A 17,618-nucleotide genomic window follows, 5' to 3' on the forward strand; every position below is an offset into this window, starting at 1 on the left:
AGTCTACTCTCTTCCCTCAACTCCCAGTAACTTCTCCCTCAGACCCAGGAAGGCCCCAGCCCTCCTCCCTCAGACCCAGGGTCCAGATCCAAGTATCCTGCTTTCAGACCCAGAGTTACAGACCCCACCCTCCTCCCTCACAGCCAGGAATTCAGACCCGCATAGCTACCTCCTCTCCTAGGGACCCAGCATCCGCACCCAGCCCTTAGATGGACTCATCTCTCCCAAAGCAAATACCTTGTCCCGAGTGTCACCGTGGGATCCCGAGCCTGCTGCCGGGCCCGCCCCCCCTGCGGTCCCTCCCACTTTTCCCAAACAAAGCTCCCGGCAACTTTCTCCGGGTCTTGCCCCGCCCGCCCGCGGCTCCCCTGCCCAGGCCGGGAGGTAGGAAGGCGCCGGCGGGAATCGGGCTCCTGCTTGGGGTGTGTGAGTTGGGGTGGGAAGTTCCGCGCGATGAGGTGAGGTGCGTGTTCCCGGGACCGCGTGGGAATTACTCGCCGCCCTCTTTCTGCCTTGGGGCCCGAGTTTGCGCTGGGATGCAGCCGCAGTGTGGAGCTGGAACTTACTCGGAGTTAGCGGCCTGGGGATGGTCTGCGGCAGGGGGAGCGCGCGGGTGGCCGGGGGCTGCGGACTCCGGACGTGGGAACTAGGAGCCGCGGATCTCGGGTTGGTGCGTGGTGCACGCCTCCCGGGCCATCCTTGCTGCAAGTGTCCGCCCCGCGAGCATGTGGCCCCTTCATGGAGCAGAGCAGGCGCGGGGGTGTCAGGGGAGAGCTACGAGGCCCCCTGGACCTTCGTCCATGGCTCTTCTGAGGCTTGGGGACCCAGGCAGGACGTTAGGGGTGTACCGTCTGCCCTGCCCGGCTCGCCCGGCTCTTTGTCTGGCCACATGGGCTGTGTTGGGATTTCAGTCTGCGGGGGTCCTAAACGTCGCCGCCACACTGGGCTGGGCCTGGGGGGGGTCTTTGTTCGCTTAACCTCCACCAGGTCTAGAGTCCAGAGGAGGGGATGGGACTCAGAACTCTATGAGCCTGGGAAAGTTCTGGAAGACATGGAACCTCCAGGGAGGCGGTATCGGACTGTATGGGAAAAGTTTTCCCTATTTCTGGCCTCTGGAAAGTCGACGGGAACTTAGGTTGGAGCCGAGCCCAGGGGGAGGGGGCGGGGCCATGGAGGCTGCTCGCACTCAGGCCCCGCCCCCAGTCAGGGTTGTGGGGAACTGGGGGAGGGGATGCCTGGGCTCTTTGTTCTGGCCTCCAGATGGCTGGACTACTGAGTCCCTAGGCCTGGGGCTTGATGGGCGTCCTAGCCACAGCTCCGCCTGGTTCTGTGGTTGCTTCCAGGTCTCAGCCATAAAGCCATGATTTATTCCCCGTTCTCTGTGCCTATCTGGGTCTCTGTCCCTAGATCTCTCTGCCCCACCCTCTCTCTGGATCTCTCTTTCCTCTCTCCCTGGATCTTGAACACAGCCTCTTCTTTTCCAGCAGCTGCTGCCCTTTCTTAGCACCTGTTCCTTCTTAGTGGGACTGGAGGTTCTCACTCCTGGCAACTAACCAGACTCTGGTTAGTTGGATCGGTGATCCAAACACAGCTTTAGTCCACATGGCCTCGGGCACCACTCTGAGGTGGTCAGGTGACTTCAACCCAATGCTTTCAACCTCTGAAAGCTCAGGGGAAGAACAGCCTCCCAGGTCCCAGGCTTAGGTTTCTTTCCTCCCTCAGACCCAGGGTTCTAGGCTTCAACCCAGAAGTTCAGGCCTAGCTTCCTCCCTCAGTCAGGGCTCCTGCCTTGTTCTTGCAACACCATACATGGCTGCTGATCTTTGTCTCTGCAGGCCCAGATGGGGGAACCCCGGACTGGGGCCCCCCTGGATGATGGCGGGGGCTGGACGGGCAGTGAGGAGGGCAGCGAGGAGGGCACTGGAGGCAGTGAGGGTGTCGGAGGTGACGGGGGCCCTGATGCAGAGGGTGTGTGGAGCCCCGACATCGAGCAGAGTTTTCAAGAGGCCCTGGCCATATACCCTCCCTGTGGCCGACGCAAGATCATCCTGTCAGATGAGGGCAAGATGTATGGTGAGTCCCCTGTGGTGCCCTGACCCAAGTGAGAAAAATCACACTAATGTGTCCAGAGTCTAGCCAGCTGCACTGGCACATACCTCAAGAGTTCGGGGTCATCCTAGACTACCTACTGAGCTCTACATTAGCCCCATCCATATAAGACTCTGTCTCAAAATAGTAAAAATGAGGTCGGTGTGGTGGCACCTTTAATCCCAGTACTCTGGAGGCAGAGGCAGGTGAGCAGATAGATCTCTGCAAGTTTGAAGTCAGCCTGATCTACACAGTCAGTTCCAGCACAGGCAGTATGATGTAGAAAGACCTGTCTCAAGAAAAAAACAAAACAAAACAAAACAAAACAAAAAAACATGATTTGTTGGAGGCTACATAGTTCGTGTGTGACTGAGCTGGTGATCTTGCGGCTGGAGCTCCTCAGCCTGGCTTGGCTGGAGTTGAGTGAGGATTGCTGGCTTGCTGATGTCATCCTTCATCGCTGTCTTCTCTAGCAGGAAGTTCTGCTGATAGCTTTGCTCTTTTCCATTTTGACTCTTCCAGGCCGGAATGAACTCATTGCCCGCTACATCAAGCTGAGGACAGGGAAGACCAGAACTCGAAAGCAGGTCTCAAAACTTGACACTTTGGGGCTTTGGTTTGGGGCTGGGCACTTCCTGAGGATCATCTTCATGTGCTGGTTCAGGTTCAAGGCAGATGCGGTTCATGTGATTAAAAAAGAAATGAAAAGCTTGTATGTGTGTGTGGATCCATGCATGTGTGTGCATGAATCTTGTATGTGTGTGTGGATCCATGCATGTGTGTGCATGAATCTTGTATGTGTGTGTGGATCCATGCATGTGTGTGCATGAAGCTTGTATGTGTGTGGGGATCCATGCATGTGTGTGCATGAAACTTGTATATGTGGAGTGTTATATATATCTGTGCATGTGTTGCATGAAGCTTGTGTGTGTGTGGAGGTATCCATGCATGTGTGTACTTAAGCTTGTTTGTATGTGGGGCTCCATGCATGTGTGTGCTTAAGCTTGTTTGTATGTGGGGATCCATGCATTTGTGTGCGTGAGCATGTGGAGGCCAGGAGATGACATCAGGTTTCCTCTCAGTAGCTGTCCACTGCTTTGAGACTGGGTCTTTCATTGGCCCTGAGCGTGCTGATTTGACCAGCCTGCACCTGTCTGCAGCCTCTAGAGCTGGGATTATAAGTTTAGTGTGGATTGAACTGATACCCTAATGCATGAAGGGCAAGCCTTACTCTGAACCCTGGCTTCTGTTTCATGTGTTTTCCCTATGTTGTAGGCTTGCCAGATACTTCTGTAAAATGTTTATATGATGTGCCTGTGAAATGACTCAGTGGGTAAAGGGGCTTGCTGCTAAGCCTGGCCTGAGCTTAGTCCTGGGGCCCACATGATCAGAGAACCAACTACTAAAACTGTGCTTCTGACCTCTGCATATGCACCATGATGCACTTGAACCCACATACATAAAATGTAATATAAAACAATTTTAAGTACATTTTTTATGCGTGTGTGTGTGTGTGTGTGTGTGTGTGTGTGTGTGTGTGTGTAGCCATGTGCCATGGTATGCATGTAGAAATCAGAAGATAACATTCAGGAATTGATTTTCTCCTTTCACTGTGTAGGTCTCAGGGATGGAACTTTGGACGTTAGGCTTGGTATCAAGTGCCATTACCTGCTGAGCCATCTTGTCAGAGCTGACATTTCTGTAGGAGGGTCATTACAAAAGGGGCTCAGAGAGAGACACTGAAAACCTAAGCAGGAAGGACAGGAGGGGCCTGAACCTGGTGGGTCAGCCTTGGAGGCTGCATTTCCACTCCTGCAGACAGCCTTCGACCTTAGACTGTCACCTGTGGAGGAACAACATATGCAGCCACGGGGGGGGGAGGGTAGTGGACAAAGACTGTTCAAATCCGCTTCTCGTCTCTCCAGGTCTCTAGTCACATCCAAGTTTTGGCTCGAAGGAAATCGAGAGAAATTCAGTCCAAGCTGAAGGTAAGGAAAAAGGCAGGTAGGGAGGCTCCATGGGGATAGGGAGAGGGAGGGAGGGGTGAAAGAGAGCGAGAACGGATACAGATTCAGAGGCTGAGAGAGAGAGACGATAGAGAAGGGACAGAGACACCTGGGGAGTCAGAGACAGAGAGAGAGAGAGAGACCCAGAGAGATGGAGGGGACACATAGATGTGGGACACACACAGAGAAAGATGGGGACACACAGACACAACACATGGAGATGGGGGGAGGACACGTGCACAGAATGGAGACACACACACACAGACTCAGAGAGAGACACACACAGATACATGGAGGTGGGAGTAGACAGACAGACAGACAGACAGACTCACATGCACCCACAGAGGGAATGGGAAGACAGAGAGAGAGGGAGATCCAGGGAGGCCAGGCTGAGGAGTGCCGGTTGGCCTGCTGGCCTGCTCATCAGGCAGAGGCTCATGTAGCTGATAGTTTGGCTTTGTTCCTGCTCTGCTACAGTCCTTCCCTCCCTCTGTCCCTGCTGGTCTCATTTCATTTCCCTGTTGTTTCTCTGTTCTTCCTTGCCTTCCTTGGTCTACATGTGTGCTTTCCTGTGAGAGACTGTACCATCTTCTCTCTCTTCTCCACCGTGGGTTTTCTGTGCCCTCCAGCCTGAATCCCCATCACTGTTTCTTTGTGTGTGGTTTTTCTTTTAGCCTTGATTATTTCCTGCTTTGTTTCTTTGAGACTGAGTTTCTCTTTTAGCTTTAGCTGTTCTTGGCTGTCCTGGAACTCACTCTGGTCCCAAACTCAGAGATACACCTGCCTCTGCTTCCCCAATGCTGGGATTAAAGGTGTGCGCCACCACTTCTAGTTTACTTCCTGTTCTTTTACTTGGAAATGGTCCCTTCCTTTTCTGCAGGTCTGCAACCCTCAGGTTCCGGTCTTTCTGTATTTTCTCAGTCCCTTCTGTGTTCTGTATGAAATACGAAACACCCCCTTCCTGTTCCCAGGGGTCTTGAAAGTCTCATTTCCTGTAGCCTGGGCATCCGGAAACACTGTCTAGCCGTTTCTTGACTTAGAAAACCCGTTAGTATCTTATCCTGGTCTTGCGAACCTTTCTCCCTCTGAGGTAAGGTGCAACCCGTTCCATTTGCAGCCCCCCTTCTCAGCCCTATGCTGACTCAGGGTGGTCTTCCGGTGCTAAGGGAGGTGAAGTACAGCCTGCAGTTCCTAAGTTGGGTTTCCTTTCTTCCCTTGGCACCTCCCCCACCCCTGTACCTCACACACCATCCTTCCTGAGGAGGCCAGAAGGTGCAGGTGGAGAGCTGACCTCTCTCTGACCCTGTGTCACACAGTCCCATGTCTTCCTCTCCTTCCCCGACCTTGACATTATCCCACACTGGCTATCTTGGCTAGAACTCCCCATTCATCTGGACCTCAACCTTTCCCCAGGACCAAGTTTCCAAGGACAAAGCATTCCAGACGATGGCTACCATGTCTTCAGCACAGCTCATCTCTGCACCATCCCTCCAGGCCAAGCTGGGTCCTTCTGGCCCTCAGGTGGCCTGGGCTGGGACCTATGGAGATCTGGGATGTAAGGATGGGTCTGTAATGGCCAACAGGGAATGTCTAACCCTCATCTGTGTCTCCTCTTTAGACCACTGAGCTTTTCCAGTTCTGGTCAGGGAGCTCTGGGACACCGTGGAATGTTCCAGAGTGAGTACTTTGTGTTCCCTGCATGTCCCCCTTCCCTCCTACCTACATCCATTTTGGACATAGATCCTGAAGCCATACCATATGGATTTGAAGTCTAGCCCTGCACTTCGCTGGCTAAGGTCTTTGTGGGGGTGATCCCCCTTACCTCATCTCTCAAAAGGGGTGCATGTGCATTGAGAAAAAGGTCTCCTAAAGGAGAACATCAGTCCCAGAGGCTCATGGGAATGCATACACAAGGCCCAGAGGCTGCTGGAGGGACATGTGGCCAAAGCATCTCAGGAAGGCAGTTGTTTGGTGAACTTCTTCTGAGAGAGATGTGGGGGACCCAGAGGCTCATGGGAAGGCAGTTGTAGACAAAGGAAGCCATAAAGTCTTGCAAGAAAACAGTTATGGATACTGATGGTCCTGGAAGAGACAAGAAGGGCCCAGGGGCTTATGGGGGTGGAGGAAGTCGTGAGGCTCCTTGGAGAGATAGAGACTCCTAAGTATTATGAGAAGGGGATGTTTTGGGTTTTTTTTGTTGTTTTTTTGTTTTTTGTTTTTGTTTTTGGTTTTTTAAGGCAGGGTTTCTCTGTGGCTTTGGAAGCTGTTTTGGAACTAGCTTTGTAGACCAGGCTCATGGACAGATGAAGGGTTCCTAAGAAGCTGTGGGAAGACAACAGTAGACCTAGAGCTTTGGGAAGGAAGTGTGGGTCTCAGGACCATGGGAGGGCAGTTACAGACCAAGATACTCCTGGGAGCGCCTATGTGTGCCTTAGAACGCCTGTGAAGGCTTGTTTCCAGACCCCTGAGGCTTAAGAGTCAGGAAGGGGTTACTTTATTCTTTCCTACTTGAGACGGAGAACATGAATATCAGCTTGGAGACCCCTGGACATTGGGGGAGCGCTGGGGCCAGCCTGTGGGAGGGCAACATGGGAGGAGTATTATCAGAGAGTGAGATGATAGGTTGTGGGATTCAGTCACCAGCGACATGGGAAAGATCAGAATGAGTCCCCAGGGGTTGAGGGGACTGCAGGTGTGCTGCAGAGGAGGGATGACTGGGCACTGGCAAGCCCATAGTCAAATGGGGGAGACCAGTACTGATTAGACCACCACTTTCAGAGATACAAATGGAAGTGTGTGCAGTGTTGTGAGGAACCACCATGGGTTTTATGGTGAGGGAGAAAGTTCTGGGGTTTTCTCTGAGATTGGGGTTTAGCCAGGTGAAGGTGGGGGAGGGGGTAGTCCCGGCAGACAAACGACACGTGCAGGACTCACAGGCAGGAAGCTGAGGTGAGCCTCTTCTATGACAGAGGCCTGTGTTTTTACTGAACACCTACTAAGTGCCTGGATATTCTCTTAATAAGGAACAAGGTAGAAAGCTGTAACCTTCCTGGACCTGTTATGTGTAAAGTAAGAAAAACATATTTGTGGAATTGGGTTCATTCTAGGGCTTTGTACAAGCTAGTCAAGTGTTCTACACTGGGGTCCATCTCTAGCCTCAAGGGTCTACTTTTGTTTTTATTTATTTGAGACAAGCTCTCAGCTCTGTAGCCCAGAATAGATCTCCTGCTTCATCCCCCCAATGTCCGTGATGTTGACTGTGTGCAACCATACCCACTAAGGGCTCTGCTTTAGAAGGCCAGGTGGGTCTTCCTGAGGAGCTGGCATCTGAGTGACGGCTAGATGACTGGAGATCATGGCATTTTGGGAAATCCATTGAAGTACCAATTTGAGAGCTGAGAAGAGGCCCTGGGACTCCGACTGGAAGGTCCCTGGGGTTTTGTCTTTTTCATCTTGGTTTGTTGACCCTTGACCTCTTCTGACCTCTGGCCTCTCAGTCTCCTGACCATCATCTCCTGAGCTACCTCTAGGCCTCTGAAGTATGAGTCTACTCCATTATTACATTAGAATTGACTACATTTATAACTGGGAATTGTTGCACATTCCTTTAGTCCCAGCTCTTGAGAGACAGAGGGAGGTGGGTCTTTGTGAGCTTTAGGACAGCCAGGGCTACATAATGAGGCCCTGTTTAAAAACAAAAGAATTTAATTTACTGAAAAGTTCCATTCCTCAGGCCCATCAGCCAGACTGAGCGGCAGTGTGGCCAGTGGCTACTACCATGGGGCCGTACATAGGTGGAACATTTCTATCACATAGGACAAGGTAGTGCTTCCTTCCTGTCATCCATGCACTCTAGAGGTTGAGGCAGAAGGATCTCGAGTTCCAGGCCAGCCTGGGCTACACAGCATGATCCTGCAGCAAAACCCAGGAACTGGGTTGAGCCCCTATCTAGAATCCCCCAGTGAGGGGCTGGGGTGTGGCTCAGTGGTAGAGCCCCTGCCTAGAATCCCCAGTGAGGGGGTGTTGGCTCTGGGGAGCCCATGCCTATCATACGTGAAGCACTAGGTTTAATTTTAATGTTGCCAAAACAACAAAAATTTTGGTCCTCATGGTTGGTCTGTGTGGGGTTGGGCCCTAGCTGTTTGGCTTTGGGTAGGTCAGTCAGTGTCGACCTCAATGTCATGTGGAAAATGCTAGCAGTCATTGAGTTACTGCGCCCATTGCATGGTCATTCCACTGTACTCAGAGGTTCCCTTTGTCCTGCAGTGTGAAGCCGTTCTCACAGGCACCGTTCTCCTTGACTCCCCCATCCAGTGACCTGCCAGGTGAGAGCCTGCTTCCTTGCTCATCGTCTCCTGTTTTTCTCTGTTCCTGCCCCTGGCAGCGATTTCTTCACCTTTTTGTCAACTGGGTACAACCAAGTGGTCAAAACTTAAATTAGCTGAAGCAAAAGCAGAGGAGGAGGAAAGAAATGTATGGACTGAACGGTGGCTTCAGGCATGGCTGGATCTAGCAGTTCAGAGTCGACATGAGGGATTGCTTCCTTCTGCTTTCCTCTGTGGCAGCTTCATTCCCATGGGGACTCTGCCAACAGCCCAGAACTCTACACCAGTATGACCGCAGAATAGCCACACTGATTGGTGAAAGTTCCTAGGCATATTGTAGAAGCGTTTATTTGAGGCTTATGGTTCCAGAGGCTTAGATCCACCCATGATGGCAGAGTGGAGGCATGGTGGCAGGAGCAGGAAACTTATTTTTTATTCATTTTTTCAAGACAGGGTTTCTCTGTGTGTCCCTGGCTGTCCTAGAACTCAATCTGTAGACCAGACTGGCCTTGACTCTCAGAGATCAGCCTGCTTCTGCCTCCTGAGTGCTGGGAGTAAAGGCGTGTGCTGCTTCGTCCAGCCTATGGGCTAACATCTTGAACCATAACTTAGAGCTAAGAGCACAAACTGAGAATGGGTTAGGGCTTTGAGCCCTCAGAGACTGTTCATCCCAGCGACATACTTTCTGGCAAGGCCATACCTCCTAAACCTACCCACATTCACTGTTAGTTACAGCTCATGCAAGCCACCACACTCACCAATTAAAAATGTCTCAATACAAGTATTAGTGCTGTTTTACCTTCCTTACAGTGGCTGTGCCTTAAACTCGTGGAAGCCCAGCTACTGAGGCCGTACGTAGCCAGTGGGGGAAAATTCTGTTCCCCAGACAAGTGCTCTGTTGCTGCCACTAAAGGTAGTTTTAACTAAATCTCTTTCATTATAATAAAACTTAAGATTCAAAAGCTAGTGTGAAAACCTGTGAGCTCAGAGAGTTAGAATAGCAACTGGTTAACTTTCTCTCTTAGCTGGCAGCCAGGAAGCCTCTCCTTCTACACAGCCACAACTAAAAAAGCTCACACTCAGCTCCTCCACGCTAGTTCCTGTTAACTAGTTGCTAACCACACCTTTGAGCCCAGGTTAATTTTATTTAATTAATTCAAATGCAACACATCTTTACATAGCTAAACAAATGCAGCATAAACAAATGTAATATATCTTTGCCTAGATAAACAAATATTCCATAGCACAGCAGATTATCCAAATTAATACAAGGAAAAGTAAAGGCTTTAATGATTCCAGCTGATGCAAGTTCTAGGAGTGGACTTGCCAGCTCAGCCATCTCAGGCCAGGTGTCTCTGGAGTTCACTTGGCCTCTGCCTCATTGTGCCAGCATGGCTGTTGCAACTCTACCATGTCCCTGTAACACATTGGTAAGGTATGTATATGGCCACCTGTAGCTGCATGAGAGCCTAGAGGGATTGACTAGCCTATTGTATGTGTATGAGTGATTTGCTTGAATGTATATAAGTGTGCTGTGTGTGCCTGGTGCCCCTGGAGCTGGAGTTACATGATTATTGTGAATCCTGGTCTTTGAATTAGCACCCAGGGTTCTTAACAGCTGAGCCATCTCTCTAGTGCCCTTCTCCATCTTATTTTTCTTTTTTGAGACAGCCTCGTGTGTCCCAAGGTGGAACTTGCTTTGTAGCTGAGTATGACTTTGAACCTGCCTCCTTTGTTCCTGCCTCCACCTCCCAAGTGCTAGGATGGCGTGTGCTCCTATCCCAAGATTGTGCTAGAAGGGCCCACAGCTCTAAGTGGAGGTGGCCAAGAGAAAACAGTCCATCACTGTGAGCAATTCTTTCTTCTCTTCCAAGGGTATGAGCCGCCCCAAGCCCTCTCACCCCTGCCTCCACCTGCTCCATCTCCACCAGCCTGGCAGGCTCGGGCCCTGGGCACTGCTCGCCTACAGTTGGTGGAGTTCTCAGCTTTTGTGGAACCACCGGATGCAGTTGACTCGGTGAGTGAAACCTGTGTGGGATTTCTTTCTTATTTGTAAATATGAAAGCCAGAGGCCAACATGAAGTGTGTGTGTCTATCTTGTGTTTTAAGAGAGTCTGTCTGGGCTTGGGCTTCCCCAGCAGTGAGCCCAGGGATACAACTGTCTGTTCTCAACGGCATTGAAATTACAGACTCATGGTGCCAAGTCTGTTATTACAGAGTTCTGGGAATTGAACACAGGTCATTCATTCATTCATTCATTCATTCATCTAATAGCAAATTCCTGCTGTTTAACAGGGTTTGCCTTAACACACTGAGGACCTGGAAGGAAGTGCCACAGTGTAAACAGAAGGCTTTTCTCTGTCTAGCCGGTTCCCACTTGACATGGTTCTCTCTGCCCACTGGGTCCCTGAAGCCGCTACCACTTAGAGACTTAATAATTATTTGGCCAATGGCTTGGGCTTATTATTGGATAGCTCTCTCTTGTAAATCATCCCATTTCTACTAATCTGTGTAATACCACGTGTTGTAGTTTACCAGTGCCCTTGCATCTTGCTTCCCTGGTATGGCTACATGGCATCTCACTGTCTTCCTTCTCCCTGTCTCTTTGTTCGGATTTCCTGCCTAGCTAAATTCTGCCTGTCCATTGGCCAAAAAAAGCTTTATCCATCAACCAATAGAAGCAACACATATTAGCAGCATACACAAGGACATCCCAAATTACCAGAGTTCTACTTTTCTATGATTTGTTTATTGTTAAGGTGGGTCTCACTCTGTAGCTCAGGCTAGCCTTGAACATTCTAGCATGTGCTCTTTCTCTCACCTTCCTGAGGGCTGGGATGACAAGCATGCACCATGGTGCCCAGCTTTTCATGGGAGTTTTCAGCAAGTATGCTGAACAGATGTGTTGCCCCAGTGATTCAGGACCTGGCCCTTGCCATTTTGTGGTTCTGCCATTTTATAGAGTTTCAGAATCTTCTGGGTTCCTTCCATCCAGCCAGCAGATGGAGGAAGAGAGAGTGTAGGATTTCCTGTACCCACGCTTGAATGAGGCAACTCACGGGTCTCTTCACATCCCATTTGCCAGGTCCTAGTCATGTGCTCACACCTAACTGCAGAGAAATGTATGTAGTCCACTGCATGCAATCTCTCTGCAGCCACACTAATGCCACCACCCATCAGGTGGTCAAGGTTACTTACGTCAAGGGTGATGCTGGTGAGACTCACATAGCAAGTCTGTGATCCCAGAACCCTGGAGCCTGAAGTAGTATTGCCTTTAGTTGAGAAGTCAGTGTGAGGCTGGGGATTTAGCTCAGCTGATAGAGTGCAAGCATGTATGAAGCTCTGGGTTCCAACCCCAGGTTTGCATATGTGGTAGTGCATGCGTGCGATCTCAACACCCTGGAGGTGGAGGCAGAGGGATCAGAGGCCAAGCAAAGAACACACAAGACTGTCTCAACAAAACAAAACAAGTGAGCATGGCAGCACATGCCTTTAATCCCAACACTCAGGAGGCAGAGGCAGAAGGATCGCTGACAATTGGAGGCCATCCTGGTCTACATAGAGAGAGTTCCAGGACAGCCAGGGGGTACATAGAGAGACCCCTCTATCTCAGAAAAACAAAAACTAAGAACCAATTTGCTCTATAATAGTGAATTCAAAACCCAGGAAGAGGAGCCAGGCATGGTGGCACACAGCTTTAACCAATCCCAGCACTCGGGAGGTAGAGGCTGGCAGAACTGAGTTCCAGGCCGGCAGAGCTACAGAGTGAGATCCTAGTACAAAACAACAAATGAACAGCAACAATAAAAATAAACCTTCAAACAAACCCCCAATCCCAACAAACATACACAAAACAAAACAGAAAACCAAACAAAACGCCTACAGCAGAACTGAAGCACCCTGACATCCCAGTTGGGGCACAAGCTGAAGCCCTTTGAGTTGCTCACAGCTCCTGTGCCATCTGAGCCCTGCTCCTGCTGTGCCTCTTGCCTGTGTGCTTACCATGGCCCCTCCTGCCTTGTGCCCTTCTGCCTGCCTTCCCCACAGCTGGTACAGGCCTTCTCTGGGACTTGCTGTGAGTGACTCCGGCTTAATTTTCTCATGAGGCTTTCCTAAGCCTTCTGCTAAAAAGTGCCATGTGCCATCTTTTTGTTAGGTGTGTATGTGTGTTGCAAAGTTCCCAAAGAGGCCAGAAAAGAGCGTTCAGTCCCCATTTAGCTTATTCTATCATACCTGGTTCACGAACTGTCCTATTTCTATACTTACCAGGATATTTTTCATAGCATAAATTATTTCTGACATTTCTATTATCTGTAAGTTGTTTTATGCTCCACTTCTCTGTGGTAAACTGAACTCTGCAAATTCAGGGACTTAGTGGCCTTTTAGCCCCAGGACCAAGACTAGTACTAGCATACAACCAGCCTATCTAGTGTTGTTTCTTTCTTTTTTCTCTTAGGCTCTTTACTTTTTGGGGGCCTGCTACTCAGCTCCCAGATAAATGCATGAAGACTTATTTTTTTTTCTTATAAATGCCCAGCCTTAGGTTCTTGTTTCTAGCCAGCTTTTCTTAATTTAAATTACCCAGTCTACCTTTTACCTCTGGGCTTTTACCTTTCTTTATTCTTTATATTTTTCTTTACTTCTTACTCTGTGGCTTGCTGTGTAGCTGTGTGGCTGGCCCCAATGTCTTCTCTTCCTTTTCTTCCTTGATCCTCTTCTACCAGATTTCTCCTATTTATTCTGTCTGGCAGCCCCGCCTACCCTTTCTCCTACCTTGTTATTGGCCATTTAGCTCTTTTTTTTTCCCCCTTTAGTTGTCTTCTTCTTCTTCTTCTTTTTTTTTTTTAAAGATTTTACTTATTTATTATGTATACAACATTCTGCTTCCATGTATATCTGCACACCAGAAGAGGGCACCAGATCTCATAACGGATGGTTGTGAGCCACTATGTGGTTGCTGGGAATTGAACTCAGGACCTTTGGAAGAGCAGTCGGTACTCTTAACCTCTGAGCCATCTCTCCAGCCCCTGCCATTCAGCTCTTTACTAGACCAATTGGGTGTTTTAGACAGGCACAGTAAGACAGCTTCACAGCATTGAACGAATGAAGCATAAAGGAATGCAACATAGCCGAGTGGTGGTGGTGGCGCGTGCTTTTAATCCCTACACTGGGGAGGCAGAGGCAGGCAGATCTCAGTGACTTTGAGGTCAGCTTGGTCTCCAGAGTGATTTCCAGGACAGCCACAACTGTTACACAGAGAAACCCTGTCTTAAACAAACAAACAAACAAACAAAAGAATGCAACACATGTGTGCATCATTAAACAAATAATCCACAGCATAAACAAAAGTAACACATCTTTAACTAATATTTTACAACATGTCTAGTTCTTGTATATATAGAGGGTGGTCTCCTTGGGGAGATAGTGAAGTCTTCCCTGAAAAGACATGTAAGAGTTGGGCTTTGAGGGTTATGTAGGAGTTTACTGGGTGCAGCATTGTAAATTGCAGGAACAGAAATGAAGTTTTCAAGGAAATTATGGTGGGAGTTGGTGATGTTGCTGAGAGGAGGGCAGGCACTGGATTCTGGGGACTGAGTTAGCTCTAGAGTTGTGTGAGGGATGAAAAATGTTGGTGAGGCTAGACCAGAGGATGGGAGATGATAAGATATGAGCAGGTTGAGACAGCGGAGGCAGAGGAATGAGCAGATTGCTGGGGTTACAGGGCTCTATGTGGCCCAAGGTGTGGCCATGTGCTGGCCAATGGGTCTAGCCCAAGTCCCTCACGCTGTCATCCCTCTGCAGTTCCAGAGGCACCTGTTTGTCCACATCAGTCAGCAGTGTCCTAGTCCTGGAGCACCGCCCCTGGAGAGTGTGGACGTACGCCAGATCTACGATAAGTTCCCTGAGAAAAAGGGTGGCCTCCGGGAGCTGTATGACCGAGGGCCACCCCATGCCTTCTTCCTGGTCAAGTTCTGGGTGAGTGTTCCCAAGTCATGGCACTGTCAGCCAGGCACAAGGAGGGTCTTGGGTCTGCTAGGTCTTACTTCAAAAAACAAAACAAAACAAAACACTGTAACTGGGTTTTTTTACTCTATTTTTTTATTTTTTGGGGGGTGGGGGTGGGGGCTTTGGAGGCTGTCCTGGAACTCACTCTGTAGACCAGGCTGGTCTTGAACTCACAGAGATTGGCCTGCCTCTACCTCCCGAGTGCTGGGATAAAAGGCGTACACCACCACCACCACCCAGCCTTTACTCTTTATTCTTTGCTCTTTTGGGGCCCGCCACCCAGATCCCAAATAAATCACACATGGAGTCTTATCCTTACTTATAAATACCCCACCTTAGCTTGGCTTATTTCTAGCCAGCTTTCCTTATCTTAAATTATCCCGTTTACTTTTTGCTCTGGGCTTTTTCCTTTTCCTACTTCTATACATTTTACTTTCACTGTTTCTTTTTTTGCTTTTTTGAGACAGGGTGTCTTTGTTCTTTGTGTAACAGCCCTGGCTGACCTGTAACTCGGAGATCCGCCTGCCTCTGCCTCCTGAGTGCTGGGATTAAAGGCATGTGACACCACCTGCTTGACTTTCACTCTTACTTCATGGGTGGCTGGGTGGCTGGTGGCTGGCCCCTAGCATCCTCCTCTCCTTGTTCTCTAGCTCCTTCCTCTCCTTCCAGATCTCTCCTATCAATTTTCTGCCTGCTGGCCCTGCCTGTCTTTTCTCCTGCCTTGCTATTGGTCATTCATCTCTTTATTAGACCAATCAGTTGTTTTAGGCAGAGAAAGTAACACACTTCACAGAGTTAAATAAGTGAAACATAAAAAAGAATACAACAAATGTTCCACAGCATAAACAAATAAACTCATCTTAAAATAATATTTACAACAAAACACTGTATGGGGGAGTGTGTAGGTTGAATACTAATGCTTCCTAAGTCCTGCTCTATGATGGGGGGGAGTCAAACCACTTGCTTGCACAGCCAGTGGGGGGCAGGGGGAGGTATGGGAGGATATGGCACCCTAACCAGTTGCTGGGGGTAACTTGCCTGCTAGTAACTAGGCCCCAGTCAGAGAGGCTAAAGTCTTTTTTTTTGTCCCTCTCCCTCCATTTTCTTAGACTTAAAACCCCAACCACTTTTTTTGTTGTTGTTCCATTTTAAGACATGGTCTTTCTTTTCTTTTTTTAAATTTAATACATGGTCTTTCTTTGTATGTAGACCATACTGGTCTCAAACTCACAATCCTGCATCAGCCTCCCAAGTGCTAGCATTAGAAGCTTGCACTATTATGCCTAGCCCTAGAGTTGGGTTCTCTGGCCCTTGGTTGACAGAGACTTGAGAGTCAGACTTCTCTAGTCCTCCTGGAATTGTGGATGGGTCTTCTACAGAGCACACACAGCTCATGCTGACCTTGGGAGTGATGGGGTGGGGTTGGGGGGATGAGCAAGTGGGTGCTGCTCAGGCAACCAGGCTCTAGGTCAGAATTTGTTGGGTTTTCCCCAACTCACCTGTGCCTCTCCATCTTGTCTCTCAGGCGGACCTGAACTGGGGCCCAAGTGGTGAACAGGCAGGGACCAGTGGAGGCAGCGGTGGCTTCTATGGAGTGAGCAGCCAATATGAGAGCCGGGAGCTCATGACACTTACCTGCTCCTCCAAGGTCTGCTCCTTTGGCAAGCAAGTGGTGGAGAAGGTGGAGGTGAGGCCCAGGGCTAGGGCACAGCCTGCGTCAAGACTAAGCTGTCACAGGCATGTGGGTGTGTGTGAGGTAGGGCCATCCCAACCTCTCTGGAAGTTTGGTACATGTGCTAAGAATTAACTCCAAAGAAGGCTGAGGGTGTTTAGTTGGTAGAATGCTTGCCCTGTACTATGTAGACCAATCATCAGGAGTTTCAAGCAGTTCTAGGCTAGCCTGGGCTACATTAGACCCTGTTTCAAACAAAACAGGAATAAGCAACTAAAAGTCATAGCTAGGACTCATTTCAAGGGTTGAAAGGTATAGAGATTGAATCTATAAGATGAAAAGGTTCTTAAGGGTGGGTAGAGATAGGCATTATACTTGAGAGACTGTGGGGACTGGAGGACTCCAGCTCAGTTTGGAGATACAATCTAGGGTGTTTGGAAGTCACTGAGGTTTCAGACCATGACTCTGGGGGGAGGGAAGTTTCCCTGTTTGCAGGTTCAGAGTCAGTTGTACACCCAGAGTCTCTGGTCTAAAGGTGGGGTGCTTGGGGGATTCTGGCTGGTTCCTAGGTTGTCTGCTGTTTCTCTCAGCCACTGTGTTGCCCACTTGCAGACAGAGCGGGCCCAGCTGGAGGATGGGCGCTTTGTGTACCGCCTGCTGCGCTCTCCCATGTGTGAGTACCTGGTTAACTTCCTACACAAGCTGCGCCAGCTGCCTGAACGCTACATGATGAACAGCGTCTTGGAGAACTTCACCATCCTGCAGGTGACTCACTGGGGCCGGCAGGCTGGACTTTAAGCAAACCCTCAGCCTCGGGCTCCACAGCAGCCCTTAGCCCCATCCTGCCAGCCAGGCAGTGCAGATGCCAAAGATGAGCTCCTTTTCTCCAGGACATGATGGGGTGGGCCACTCTACTATAGTGACGTGGGACTCACCTGTCCCATGTGGGAAGTCCATCTTCACTAGGGCAGCTGAAGATACCACAGCTTCCAGGCATCTGGTCACCAGAGGGGTCAAGAGCTGAAGGACACTCCTTTGATATGGGGGTTGTACTAATATGACCTGCTGAACCTTTTGCCTGTGGCATAGTGGAGACCCCTTTTCTCAGGAAAGTAATGTGCTGGGGAGGTCCCCCCCTGCCAACTCTCAGCTTAGGGGTTACCCCCTTTGCCCGGGGTACATGGGAGGTGGGAAGAGGCCAGAGGTGTCCTTGAAAACTAGGGGTGGGCAGGGCAGTCCCACCACACACACACACACCCTACACCACCCCCGCCATAGCATAAGCCTGTTCTCCTGGCAGGTGGTGACAAACAGGGACACTCAGGAACTGCTGCTGTGCACTGCCTATGTCTTCGAGGTCTCCACCAGCGAACGCGGAGCCCAACACCACATCTACCGCCTGGTCAGGGACTGATGGGCCCCATTACTGGTTTTCCTCAGAACACCCTCTTCCCAGGAAGGGCCCGTCAGTTCTCCCTGTACCCATCATTTGGAGAGGGGGCCATGATAAAAAAAAAAAAA

The 17,618-nt window shown here is 49.9% G+C and overlaps 1 protein-coding gene across 4 annotated transcripts; it reads left to right on the forward strand.

Annotated features, from left to right (window-relative positions):
- The first annotated feature begins 1,841 nt into the window (after window positions 1–1,841).
- On the forward strand, window positions 1,842–17,511 carry Tead2 (TEA domain transcription factor 2). 4 transcript variants are annotated; one of them, XM_035446795.1, is made up of 11 exons: window positions 1,842–2,073; window positions 2,611–2,675; window positions 4,014–4,088; window positions 5,508–5,615; window positions 5,713–5,771; window positions 8,361–8,419; window positions 10,294–10,436; window positions 14,222–14,395; window positions 15,951–16,112; window positions 16,710–16,862; window positions 17,398–17,511. In XM_035446795.1, the coding sequence occupies exons 1-11, from the start codon at window positions 1,842–1,844 to the stop codon at window positions 17,509–17,511; spliced, it is 1,344 nt and encodes a 447-aa protein (XP_035302686.1). The 4 variants fall into 4 exon arrangements, with proteins under 4 accessions (XP_035302686.1, XP_035302687.1, XP_035302688.1 ...); XM_035446796.1 differs by having other exon boundaries at window positions 4,014–4,076; window positions 5,508–5,624; XM_035446797.1 differs by having other exon boundaries at window positions 4,014–4,076.
- The last annotated feature ends 107 nt before the right edge of the window (window positions 17,512–17,618 follow it).

Source organism: Cricetulus griseus, chromosome 6 (genome assembly GCF_003668045.3).
Source record: "Cricetulus griseus strain 17A/GY chromosome 6, alternate assembly CriGri-PICRH-1.0, whole genome shotgun sequence".
Classification (NCBI taxonomy): Eukaryota; Metazoa; Chordata; class Mammalia; order Rodentia; family Cricetidae; genus Cricetulus; species Cricetulus griseus.

Coding starts and splice junctions, on each gene's coding strand:
- Tead2 (XM_035446795.1), top strand. CDS start 1,842: ATGGGGGAACCCCGGACTGGGGCCCCCCTGGATGATGGCGGGGGCTGG. Junction 4,089..5,507: donor AGCTGAAGGTAAGGAAAAAG/GCAGGTAGGGAG, acceptor ACCTTTCCCCAG/GACCAAGTTTCCAAGGACAA. Junction 16,113..16,709: donor AAGTGGTGGAGAAGGTGGAG/GTGAGGCCCAGG, acceptor GCCCACTTGCAG/ACAGAGCGGGCCCAGCTGGA.